This window comes from Ciconia boyciana, chromosome 3 (assembly GCF_034638445.1).
Source record: "Ciconia boyciana chromosome 3, ASM3463844v1, whole genome shotgun sequence".
Taxonomy (NCBI): domain Eukaryota; kingdom Metazoa; phylum Chordata; class Aves; order Ciconiiformes; family Ciconiidae; genus Ciconia; species Ciconia boyciana.
Genome location: NC_132936.1, coordinates 63,486,539 through 63,499,720, shown reverse-complemented (window position 1 = coordinate 63,499,720; position 13,182 = coordinate 63,486,539). Strand labels below are relative to the sequence as shown.

Here is a 13,182-nt window from a genome sequence, read left to right as displayed (position 1 = left end):
AGTGCAGGCCTGTGGGAGCCACTGCTGTTCTGGTGTGAGGACACCCCATTATACAGTTTATTTCATCAAATGAGATTCCCATTTCAAGGGAATTCTAAAGATAAAAGTGTCATTCTGTTAAAAGTATAATTACAAAATAGTTTCATCCTTCCTAAATAATGAAATGTGAATTTCCTATACATCCAAATAAATGAAGGCATTTACAGTTGCCCTTTTTTTTCCTCCCTGCAGCTCTCCCCATATGGAAAAGAAAAAAACAGTTGTAAATGTATCTCAACATTAGGAAAAACAGTACCTGTGCTGCATAGCTACGTGGATTTGAGACCTCAGTAAGGATGCAACTGTGCTGTGAATCTGTAAATGGCTCTTGCATAAGGAGCAGCTGGTCAAACAGTATCCGTGTTTCCATGTATATCTTCATGGTTTGTATTATTCTGGCCACAGTGGTTGGAAATTTGACAGTTATCATCTCAATATCACATTTTAAGCAGCTCCATACACCTACCAATTTCCTGATACTTTCTATGGCTACAGTAGACTTTTTGCTGGGATTCCTCATCATGCCTTGCAGCATGGTGCGCTCTGTTGAGCACTGCTGGTATTTTGGGGAGCTCTTCTGCAAGATCCACACGAGCACGGACATTATGCTGAGCACAGCTTCCATCTTCCATCTTTCCTTCATATCCATCGACCGCTACTATGCTGTGTGTGACCCTCTAAGATACAAATCAAAGATAAATACTTTTGTTATCCTGGTCATGATCTTTGTAAGTTGGATGGTCCCTGCTGCTTTTGCTTTTGGGATGATCTTCCTAAACCTAAACTTGCGAGAGGCAGAAGAGATTTATAATCACGTACATTGTGCAGGAGGATGCTTTGTCATTTTTAGTGAAACTTCGGGTATTGTGGCCTCCATAGTGTCTTTTTACATCCCTGGATTTGTTATGCTGTACATCTATAGGAAAATATATTCTATAGCCAAGAGGCAGGCAAGATCCATTGATGAAATTAGCCAAAAAAAGATGCGATTTGAAATGAAGCACCACATTTCATTCTGCAGAGAAAGGAAAGCTGCCAAGACATTAGGAATAATAATAGGAGTGTTTCTCATTTGCTGGAGTCCATTCTTCTTCTTTACAGCAACCAATCCATTTATGAATTATGTGATACCTCCTATTCTCATTGATGCTTTGGTTTGGTTTGGTTATTTAAATTCTACATTTAACCCAATTGTTTATGCGTTTTTTTATATGTGGTTTCGCAGGGCATTAAAGATGATTCTGTTTGGAAAAGTTTTTCAACAGGACTCTTCCAGGACTCATTTGTTTTTAGAGTAACATGCTTTAAGTGGTTGGATTCGTGGCTTTGAATTCTTGTCTGGAGGCTGAACTCCCAGATGCAAGAGCTGAAAATGAAGGAAACACCTACTTGTTTACTCATTTACCAAATCTGGTTCAAGCAGATAAGCAACTATTGCGCTTTACGTCTTCTTTCATTCCAGATTGTATGTAGTTTTTTGGTTATAGCTATTCATATGCAATGCACAGGAGAGCAAGGCTTAAGTTTTAAAAAAATTTACAGCAGTTTATATCCCCGCTCTTAATCATTAAGAAATTATTCCAATACAACAGATTAATTTCTTGAACAAGGTGTGTTTATATTGCAATATTTGTGTTTATTTATTGTCCTCTAGAGAGAGCAGAAAAGCCTTTCCTTTTGAATTTCTAGACATCTTTGAGTAATAACCCAAAGCTTTTAAGTTTTGTCCCTTCCCTTCAGTATGTGTACAGAGGTCAAAACAGGCCCATATACAGCCATAACAGGACACTCCATGGAGGGAAGATGGGACAGAGAAAAGTCGTGCTGCTCCTTCTGTTTCCACTTCAACTAGTGCTTGTCACTTATGAGTTTGTCACCTAAAGGCTTTGCTGCTTAATGAGATCAAAAGCATGTTTAATGAGATCAAAGATAAGGAAGAATACGATGTACAGAATGAAAAGCAACAGTGAAAAGCAACATTGAACCTGACAATGCCAGAAAATGATGCTTGTCTAATGAATGTTTCAATGTAAAGTATTCACCAATTTGCATCTTACAGAACATTTTTTTAGCTTGGACATATCGTTATTTTGTCTGATGGCAATGCTGTGACAGCTGGTAAGGAAAATATAGAGAGAATTGTTATAGAAATGCTATGGTTGGCCTGAAAGGAGGGTGCATGGGGCAGGGTGAATGTGAAAGCACCAGGAGGAGTGGCAGAAGAAGGGCTATGGGAATGTCTTGGGGTGATGGCACCTGGGTGAGTGGGCTGTCAAGGTTACATCTGTGTGCAGCTTCTCAGGACACCCAGACTGGGACATGAAGGACAGGCGAGTAAGTCAAAAACTAGCACATGGTCACCAGCTGAAGAAGACCCACAGGCTGTCCTTTTTTTAACCTATGACCTGGCTTTGCTAGAATTGACATATCACCAAACAGAAGGAAATAATACCTCTGGCCTGATCTTGTGACATCTGGTTGGACTATGGACTAGTCCTGGGAATGGACGGAAAAGGATTAGTACCTGAGAAGAGACTATGGAGAGAAACTGATGACTCTGTACTGAAGTAAGAGCTGTGCTCAAGAGTAAATGATGTCCTCCATTCACATGGATGAGATAAGTGCACATCGTATGTGTATCTTGTCTTTCTTTCCTGTGCCCTGTAGAGCACTGAAGCACTCTACATTGTAGAGCATAAAAATTGAATGATGCTACGTTTCAGCAGAGCAAAATCAGGATCTGAGATTGTCTCTTTTACTGTTTCATTGCCACCTTGTAAGTTTGCACTCTCCAAAATGACATAAAAAGGAACAATGAAATACACACCAAATGAGCACTAATCCTTGTTAGTGACAATATGACTACTTTAATACTTTATCTCACAGAAATAAAGTAAGTTAAGATAAAAGAAATCTATCTTTCTGATAAGTGAATGGTTACTTCTTTTCTTCATCCCCACTGAGGCTGGCCTGAGGTAGTTCATTTTCTCATGCTCAGTGTTACCTTCTGAAATGAACTGTGTGATCACTTGGACATCTTGATCTCTCTTGAATTAGCAGTTTCAGAAGTGCTTCCAGGGGATACCTCCTTTCTTCTGGTGGTGTTATAGATAGAAGGAAAGTGATCTTTCCCTATGAGGAATGTTGCCCATCTGAGGCTTTTTAAGTATATTTAGTAAGTTCAGCACATACTAAGATAGTCCCTTCAAAAAGTCAATGGAGGTGTTTCTTTCCCCTCATCTGCTGCCTATCTATCTCCCTGAAAATCTGGAAACATTACTGTTTTTCCAGAGAACTTCAGCTCTACCAGAGTTCATAAGTGGTCAGTCTCTCTTCATAACGTGTTCTGGCATCTTTCTGGTATTTTTTTCTGGTTGCAGAAGTCTGTGAACGAATATGATCCCAGCTTGCTTGCAGGATGGCCTCTACTTCAAATAGAGCACAGGCCTCTGAAACCTGTGCCTAGACCCTAGTGCAAAGCTAATCTACCTAAAACCATAAAAACCAGATCCATACTCCTGAAGGCTGATAGCCACCTAACCTAAATTTAGACATCTAAAAGTTAGGCACTACATCTGCTCTAGTCATTGGTAGCTCTCTTTATACTCACTGTAGAAAGCCAGTCACCTTCAGGCTGTTTTATCTCACCAGCTTATCCATTTTTAGGTAAGATTAATTGTTCCTGAAGATGCTCTTTCTCTTACTACCAAGAGGGACCTTCCAGTCACTAGAATACATTTTTTTATGACTTTAGATATAATATTTAGGTAGCTGAGATGAGGATTACTCAGCATAGCTGAATCCCACACTATGGAAAAACTGGGATGATTCTGGGACTCCAAAAATGCTTGCATCAAAGGCCAGTTTTCTGGAACTAGCAGTTAGATGTCTTCTCTAACTTGCTTGACTAGCAAGAGACCTGAAATGAGATTTTGGATCTAGGCAGTGATCCATGGAGCTACTACTGAAGGTTTGCCTGAATAGCTGCAGCTGGGAGAGGGTGTGGGATGGTGGATTGTGGAGTCCCAGAGAAACACATGCAGTTCCTTGATGTCCTGTCCTGGAGCACATCAGGAGGGAAGCAGGTCGAAAGTTGTCAGCAGGCAGTAGGTCATCCTGAGGAGGTGACCTGCCAGGGAGGGCAGATAGGGGAGACCTTGGGTTAGGGGAGTCTCAGACATCCCACGCATGCTGTGCAGAAGTTGGGAGGGTCTCGTGGTTTAACCCCAGCCAGCAGCTAAGCCCCACACAGCCACTCGCTCACTTCCCCCCGGTGGGATGGGGGACACAATCAGAAGTGTAAAAGTGAGAAAACTCTTGGGTTCAGATAAAGACAGTTTAATAGGTAAAGCAAAAACTGTGTGCGCAAGAAAAGCAAAATAAGGAATTCGTTCACTATTTCCCATCAGCAGGCAGTTCTTCTGCCTCTTCCAGGAAAGCAGGGCTCCATCTCGCCTAATGGTTATTTGGGAAGATGAACGCCATAACTCCAAATGTCACCCTTCCTCCATCTTCCCCCAAGGTTTTATTGCTGAGCACGATGCCATATGGTATGGAATAGCCCTTTGGTCAGCTGGGGTCAGCTGTCCCAGCTGTGTCCCCTCCCAGCTTCTTGTGCCCCCCCAGCCTACTCGCTGGTGGGGTGGGGTGAGAAGCAGAAAAGGCCTTGACTCTGTGCAAGCACTGCTCAGCAGGAACTAAAACATCCCTGTGTTATCAACACTGTTTTCAGCAGAAATCCAAAACATAGCCCCATACTAGCTACTATGAAGAAAATTAACTCTATCCCAGCCAAAGCCAGTAGAGACGGCATCCCGACATCACGGCTGCACAAGATCACTACAGCCTATTTAGTGTAAATGGAAATAGTAGAAGAAATTTTCAGTGTATAGACCACCAACTCTCCTGCAAGCTAGTCTAGCCAAGATGCCACCAGTGTTTATTCTCTGCATAATTGACAAGGGGCTTCCACACTGTCGTGGTTTAGCCCCAGCCAGGAACTAAGCACCACGCAGCCGCTCGCTCACTCCCCCCCGGTGGGATGGGGGAGAGAATCGGAAGAGCAAAAGTAAGAAAATTCGAGGGTTGAGATAAAGACAGTTTAATAGGGAAAGCAAAAGCCGCGCACGCAAACAAAGCAAAGCAAGGAATGCATTCACTCCTTCCCATGGGCAGGCAGGTGTTCAGCCATCTCCAGGAAAGCAGGGCTCCATCACGCGTAATGGTTACTTGGGAAGACAAACGCCATCACTCCAAATGTCCCCCCCTTCCTTCTTCTTCCCCAGCTTTATATACTGAGCATGACGTCATGTGGTATGGAATAGCCCTTTGGTCAGTTTGGATCAGCTGTCCTGGCTGTGTCCCCTCCCAGCTGCTTCTGCACCTGGCAGAGCATGGGAAGCTGAAAAGTCCTTGACTAGTGCAGCAACAACTAAACCATCTCTGTATTATCAACACTGTTTTCAGCACAAATCCAAAACATAGCCCCATACCAGCCACTATAAAGAAAATTAACTCAATCTCAGCTGAAACCAGGACACACACACAGACTGCTGGTGACCTTCATCCACACCTAGAAGGTGTTTCTCCTTGTTCTTAATAACCTACAAGTGTAAGTCAGTTTTGTGCATGGCCCAGCTCAGAAAGTTTCAGAAATAACTCTTTCCTCTGGTGTCCTATTACCTAAAGGTGGCACTTTCCCAAAGAGCCTCCTTGCCTTCTGTTTACAGAGTGCCTTCTCTGGCAAAGCAACTTTAATGAAGTCCCGGGTTACTTTCTCTCATCAGCTCTAATCACAGGCAGCACAAAGCTATTTCTCACTGTGAAGGAGATGTGCAAATGAGATGTGTTAATGAGGCCACAGGGTCCCTATTTGAACCCAAGATTTTGATGAACTGGGAGAACATAAGAAAAATGCCTCATGCTGTTGTCCGATCATTTAGGTCTGGTGAAGCAGAATGTACCTGACTGCAATCTCAAAGTGTCGTGTAAATTAAGTGCAAAGGGTATTGTTAAATTCCTTATCAACACATTTAATTAGTCACCTTATTAAACACTTCCCAGATGGCTACCTTTTGAAAAACAAATCAGTCTCCAGTGTGTGATTTCATATGTTTTAACTTCCCTGAAAACTTGTGCAAAGCAATTACTCCAGCATTATGAAAAGATTTGTTTTACCAGTAAACCCACCTCTGTTCATTTTGCCACCAGTGAGCACACTTTGCAACGTCACCTTCCTCGCATGCTTTGTACAAAACTGACAGTAAGTTTCAGAGTCACAGACTGCCACCTGACCGCTCTGCCTTAGTGCCTGTAGCTTGTGTTTTGGTGGTTGTAACACAGTGCTGCAGCCTGTGGGATGCTACCTGTTGTGGCCTCATGCATGGTGGTCCCACCTGCGGCAGAGCCTCACGGTCTGCCCCTCAGTCACCAGATGCAGCAGGACAGGGGGAGAAGAGGAGCACTGACTCTCCAGGCAGGGCCTTTCCAGAAGGTTCACAAGGAAAGCCTCACTCCAAAACAAGTATTTTAAACAGCTAGATAAAAACATACATTAGTGCAGTGTTCAAACAGAAAAACTGAGTGCTCAAACTGTGTAAATATTGCAAAGTGTATGGCTTTCCTTAAATCATTAACTCAACCAGGTTGTGCACATTGTGCACTCTCTGTCCTCTACAATGCATTAATACCCATTCAACAAGGAAGAAAATACTAGATACAGTCAAACATAAGATACTTAGTGTTCCACAAAAGGCTTTTACTTCTGTAGTTTTTCTGACCATCTTAGTTATCTACAATGCTACTTCCATACTACTGCATCTAAAGACCTAATTCAGAAAAAGACTATGCTTACCTGTAAGCACTTTTTTGACTAGTCTGTTTCCATCAGACATAGCCTAAATTTGATAAACTTCTGTGATGAAATGACTGGCCTGGTAGATGAGGGCAAAGCAGTGGTTATTGTCTACCTAGACTTCAGTAGGGCTTTCAACACCGTCTTGCATAAGATCTTCAGAGAGAAGGTAATGAATGGGCTGGATGAGCAGACAGTGAAGTGCATTGAAAACTGGCTGAATGGCCAGGCCCAGAGGGTGGTGATCATTGGCACAGAGTCTAGTTGGAGGCCAGCTACTAGTGGTGTACCCTGGAGTCAATACGGGGTCCAATCCTGTTTAACATCTTCATTAATGATCTGGATGATGCGGTAAAGTGTACCCTTCCAACCTCAACCATTCTGTGATTCGATGTAATTTAATTCCTATAATATTTCCTTCTTTGTAGGTTTTTTAATAAGATCTTTTCACCTTCATGCTGACACTTTAAATCCAACCAACTGCATGGGTAATTGAAAATTATTCTTTGTGATGACTATGCTATAGCCTTTGTAAAACAAATTCATTTCCTAAGAGATCAGATCCACAGCTAACTTAGGCAGTGGGAACTCCACAATCCATTCCTAGATGTCTGAACTTATTTTTCATAGGCATAGGAAAAGTCAGTCTCCTTAAATACTGAGTACTCACAGCATACTGATTAAAAGATATCTATCAGCTAAAGAGAGACCACTGAAAATAGAGTGCATCCTATGCCCTTTGGAATTTCTCAGTTACAAACAGGAGAAAACAATTCTTTGAGAAAATTTGAGCTTGTCTTTTGCTCTGTATTGCTGTGATTTCTGCTTTACTGAAGCCAGCCCAGAGGAATAAGAGCAGTTAGTAATATGTAACCAAATAGTTCTCTCCAATCAATAATTAAGAACAACATGGAAATAATGAGGTGCAACATGAAGGGAACTCATAGGCTGTAATAAAACTAAACTGTTTTACCAGTGAAAATAATGACTACAACAATTTTCTCTCCACACTGCCTTTGCAGTACAGCAGTGCTGCAAATTATGCAAATTATCATACGACTAATTCTCCAAGACAATTTATCATAGAATCATAAATTGTTTGGGTTGGAAGGGACTTTAAAGATCATCTAATTCCAACCCCCCTGCCATGGGCAGGGACATCTTCCACTAGACCAGGTTGCTCAAAGCTCTATCCAACCTGGCCTTGAACACTTCCAGGGATGGAACATCCACAACTTCTCTGGGCAACCTGTTCCAGTGCCTCACCACCCTCATAGTGAAGAATTTATTCCCGATATCTAATATAAATCTACCCTCTTTCACTTTAAAGCCATTACCCCTTGTCCTATCACTGCATGCCCTTGTAAAAAGTCCCTCTCCAGCTTTCCTATAGGCCCCCTTCAGGTACTGGAAGGCTGCTATAAGGTCTCCCCAGAGCCTTCTCTTCTCCAGGCCGAACAAACCCAACTCTCTCAGCCTGTCTTCATAGGAGAGGTGCTCCAGCCCTCTGATCATTTTGGTGGCCCTCCTCTGGACCCACTCCAACAGGTCCATGTCCTTCTTATGTTGGGAGCCCCAGAGCTGAATGTGGTACTCCAGGTGGGGTCTCATGAGAGCAGAGTAGAGGGGGAGAATCACCTCCCTTGACTGCTGGTCATGCTTCTTTTGATGCAGACCAGGATACAGGTGGCTTTCTGGGCTGCCAGCGCACATTGCTGGGTCATGTTGAGCTTCGCATCAACCAAGACGCCCTAGGTCCTTCTCCTCAGGGCTGCTCTCAATCCATTCTCTGCCCAGCCTGTACTTGTGCTTGGGATTGCCCCGACCCATGCACAGGACCTTGCACTTGGCCTTGTTGAACTTCATGATGTTCTCCCAGGCCCACCTCTCAAGCCTGTCAAGGTCCCTCTGGATGGCATCCCTTCCCTCCAGCGTGTTGACCACACCACACAGCTTGGTGTCGTTGGCAAACTTGCTGAGGGTGCACTTAATCCCACTGTCCATGTCACCGACAAAGATGTTAAACTGTGCCGGTCCCAATACCAACCCCTGAGGAACGCCACTCGTCACTGGTTTCCACTTGGACATTGAGCCGTTGAGCACAACTCTTTGAGTGTGACCATCCAGCCAATTCCTTATCCAACGAGTGGGCCATCCGTCAAATCCATGTCTCTCCAATTTAGAGACAGGATGTCGTGCGGGACAGTGTCAAATGCTTTGCACAAGTCCAGGTAGGTGACATCAGTTGCTCTTCCCTTATCCACCAGCACTCTAACTGCACCGTAGAAGGCCATCAAATTTCTCAGGCACAACTTGCCCTTAGTGAATCCATGTTGGCTATCACCAATCACCTCCTTATTTTCCATGTGCCTTAGCATGGTTTCCAGGAGGATCTGCTCCATGATCTTGCCAGGCACAGAAGTGAGACTGACTGGCCTGGAGTTCTCTGGGTCTTCCTTTTCCCCCTTTTTAAAAATGGGGGTTATGTTCCCCCTTTTCCAGTCAGTGGGAACTTCATAGGACTGCCATGTGCCATTTCTAAGGTCCTTTCTGTACTCTTGCTTTAACCCGGTTAAATAGTTTCTTTTACAAAGGTTTCATTTCCTGTACATTTGTTAGCAGGTTTTAGCCATTTCATTTCTAAGAGGTGAGGTGTCAAACTGTTCCCCCATCACTGTCTTCTGTCCCATGCTGAAGGAGGACCAACAGTGAGGCGCATGGGACACTGCTTTCTGAAGGTAATGCTTTTTGAAGTGTAGCCTCTACCCACAGATTTATTTATTTTTAAAATCTAATATAATCATATCTGCACAGATTTCTGCACAGATTTAAGTTTTAGTAACTTCTTTTAATAAAGGATCATCTGTATGAAGCTTGCATATCTCTCACTTGATTACTTAAAAATAAAGTTACTAGATATGCCTGCCTCAAAAATACTGACAGATCTCAAAGATAACATATGTCTGCTATACACAATAACAAAATTTTACTATTTTTGGAGTCTGTAAATGATTCTGATGTAGATAATCCCAGAGATTTGCATTTTATTTCCAACAGAAAATTTCCTTGTTTGTCTGTAAAGTAGCTGCCATAAAGGTAGACTCCTTTAAATGTTCTTGCTTTTCCCTTAATTCATTTTAAACCCCATGTTTATTTTCTGCCCTGTTCTTATGACATACTGTATATCGCATTCAATAAAAATCGAGTCTCTGCTGAATAACAGTCATTTACCCTTGGACTTGTAATGCATCTTCAGTACACCTGCATAAGAGTCAGCATTAGGTCTGAACATCCACCTCTGACCTCAGAGGACTCCATTTATCCACATTAATAGTGAATTAATTTTGTCTTTTCTTGTAAGAAAATAAATACTACCTTTCCTATTTTTTATTTTTTTTAATAAATAATAGATTGTCCAATAACAATGATAGATTGACCTAAATTAACACTTCTTTTTATCTGTTTCTGTAATGTATGGGGAAGTTTTTCTGTACATTATGTGAAAGCTCCATATACAGCCAGCATGACAGAAAGTGCTGTTTCAGCCCATTAAATTACAAGATGGTAATCTTCTTCAAGGTTATTAAATATTTCATTTCTAAGTTTCATTAGAAATGGTAATTATTAAAAAATGTGAAAGAGAGAATGTATTGGCTACTAAAATATATAAAAAACCATAGCATCTTTTCTTCACCTTTACCTTTAGCCTCTCCTTTCAAAGACTCTTTTTGATATGACTTTTATCTACCTTAAGTCTCCAAAATAGCTCACCTATACATGAGGCTAAATGAATTAATAGAGCAAACAAAAATAATAGTCTTGGGAATACAGAAACTTGGCTTTGTTTATCTCCTGTTGATGTAAACCCCTAAATTACATATATTTTTTTAACTCAAAATCTCCTGGGACTTAAATGTAATGTCATAAAAGAAAAATAAATTTCCACCTTTCATTAATCTGAGCCACGTTACAAAGGGGTCTGCCTTTCACAAACATTGCAGTTTTGCAGGACAATAACAAAACAGGAAAATGTCTACTTAAAGAATCTGTTGGTGGTATTACTAAAATAGATGCAAGTAGGGTTAGCCTATAAAACTGACTTACAAGCATTCTTTTTAATCCTTTGATGCTCTGTTTCTGTATTTTCTTCATTTCAGGGTGATACCTATTGGAAAAAGTCAATGGACCAAGCTGCTTCCCAAGTTCCTTTAAATTGCTGTGGAGAAGAGTATCTCTTTCTGCTTCTATTCCTAAATATGCTCTTATTCCTAAACAAGTTATCAGGAAAAGAGGTGGCAGAAATGGGTCTGGTTCTCCCCAGATAAATGAAGGCAATTTTCTGACCCTTGAAAATATTCACAAGTGTATTCATTTATAACTACTGCAGCTGGACCACAGTCTGTTACAGGAGGCAAGACTCAACCTATCTCCAATCCATTTCAGTTAGTGGAATTATAATGATAGAAAACAAGTGTATATGTAGGGAAAGAAAACAATATTTATCATACCTATTTTACAACTAATTTCCATCAGATGTGTTCATTGCTAGTACTTCATAATCCACAGCAGGTGAGTTTAGCATCATAAATAATTTAGAAAGGGGGATTTTGGCAGTTGATTTGTGACTCTTAAGATGAGAATTTAGGTGAATAGCCATTAACTGAAATCTCCAAGAAAGCTGAGGTATGTGAGCTCACAAAACATTTCTCCTATAGAAAAAAGATCAACATTCTAAGATTGAAGAGACGAATAAATCCTATACAGTATTTACATACTGAAGTGATCTTGAGGGATTTCTTTGTCTATGCATCCTTTTCTTCTACCACTTTAAAATTACTAACATTATGATATATATAAAATACAAGAACCGTATTTTACAAAATGCTCCAGGTACAATAGAATGCACAAAATAAAATTGATGGTATCGTGTAATTTAGTTAATTTAAGAGGCAATTAAGGTTACTTTCAACTGCTTTGTTTTAAATATTATTTGCAATTAACTTTATAATAGCTTCCAGTTATCAGATTTCATGTACCATTTCAGAAAAATAATGGGTTGCAGTTGGCCCCTTTTTAAGCCAAGAGAAAGTCTGCCTTTGAATTACTGCATTTCACTCAGTAATTTAATTCATGCTCTTGACTTACTTTATCTTGTATTCTCACATTAGGATTTGGAGTCTTTTGGAAACTCGTGAAAATTAAATCTGCCTGTGGAACTGCATCTCCAACAGAAAAATCTAATAAAGGATTGATTATGCTTTCTCCAGATATCTTGAGGGATTTGACTGATTGCTCTGAGCTTGGAAATACATCCTGTCCTGAGAGCTGTAGGTCACCAGGAATACGAGGGGTAATGTATCTATTCATAACATCAGCCTTCATTCTCACCATTTTAGGGAATCCGACCATAATCATTTCCATTTTGTATTTCAAGCAGCTTCATTCTCCCACCATTTTCCTCATCCTACCCATGGCCATCATGGATTTCCTTCTGGGCTTTGCCGTTATGCCCTACAGCACGGTGAGGTCTATGGAGAACTGCTGGTAGTTTGGGAACCATTCTGCAAAGTTCATTACAGTTTCGACCCGATGCTCTGCTTAGTTTCCATTTTCCACCTTTGTTCCATTGCTGTGGATCAGCTTTATGCAATCTGCCACCCTCTGCATGACGCCAGCACCATGACTGTCGTGGCCATAAACCAAACGTAGCCGTGTGCTGGTCACTGCACGCTGCTTTTGCTTTTGGTGTGGTTTTCTCAGAAGATTAAGCTTCTGGAATTGAGGGCTGTGAAACGTTGGTTACACGCTCAAGCTTGTGCCCTATTGTGTTCAACAAACTGCGGAGGGCTGTTTTATTTACAGTTGGTTCATTTGCTTCTGCTTGCATTATGATAGGAATTAATGTTAAAATTCTTACAGTCTCCCAAAGGCACACATGTGAGTTGAGCCAGGCACACAGGCACACAAAAAGTGATAAGAAAAATGAGCTTTCTAAGAATAAAGATAGGAAAGCTGCCAAGACTTTGCGTATAGTTATGCTGGGTTTCTTAATATGCTGGTTTACTTGTTTGTTTGCAATCTTAATTAATCCATTTTTAAATTTCTCTACTCCTTTACTGTTGTTTGATGCTCTAAACTGGCTTGGGTATTTAAATTCTTTCTGCAATCCATTAATATATGGCTTTTTCTATTCATGGTTTTGGAAAACATTTAAATGTATCTTAAAAGGCAAACTTTTTAACCCACATTTTTGTACAATAAAATTTTTATCTGAAGATCAGTCACAGTAA

The 13,182-nt window shown here is 41.1% G+C and overlaps 2 protein-coding genes across 2 annotated transcripts; both read left to right on the top strand.

Annotated features, from left to right (window-relative positions):
* The first annotated feature begins 335 nt into the window (after window positions 1-335).
* Window positions 336-1,337, top strand: LOC140650044 (trace amine-associated receptor 1-like). The gene has a single exon (XM_072857912.1). The coding sequence runs from the start codon at window positions 336-338 to the stop codon at window positions 1,335-1,337; it is 1,002 nt and encodes a 333-aa protein (XP_072714013.1).
* Window positions 1,338-12,146: 10,809 nt separating this feature from the next.
* LOC140649885 (trace amine-associated receptor 2-like) lies at window positions 12,147-13,182 on the top strand. The gene is given in 3 exon segments (XM_072857722.1): window positions 12,147-12,444; window positions 12,447-12,593; window positions 12,596-13,182. Coding segments are annotated over 3 exon segments (1,032 nt in total).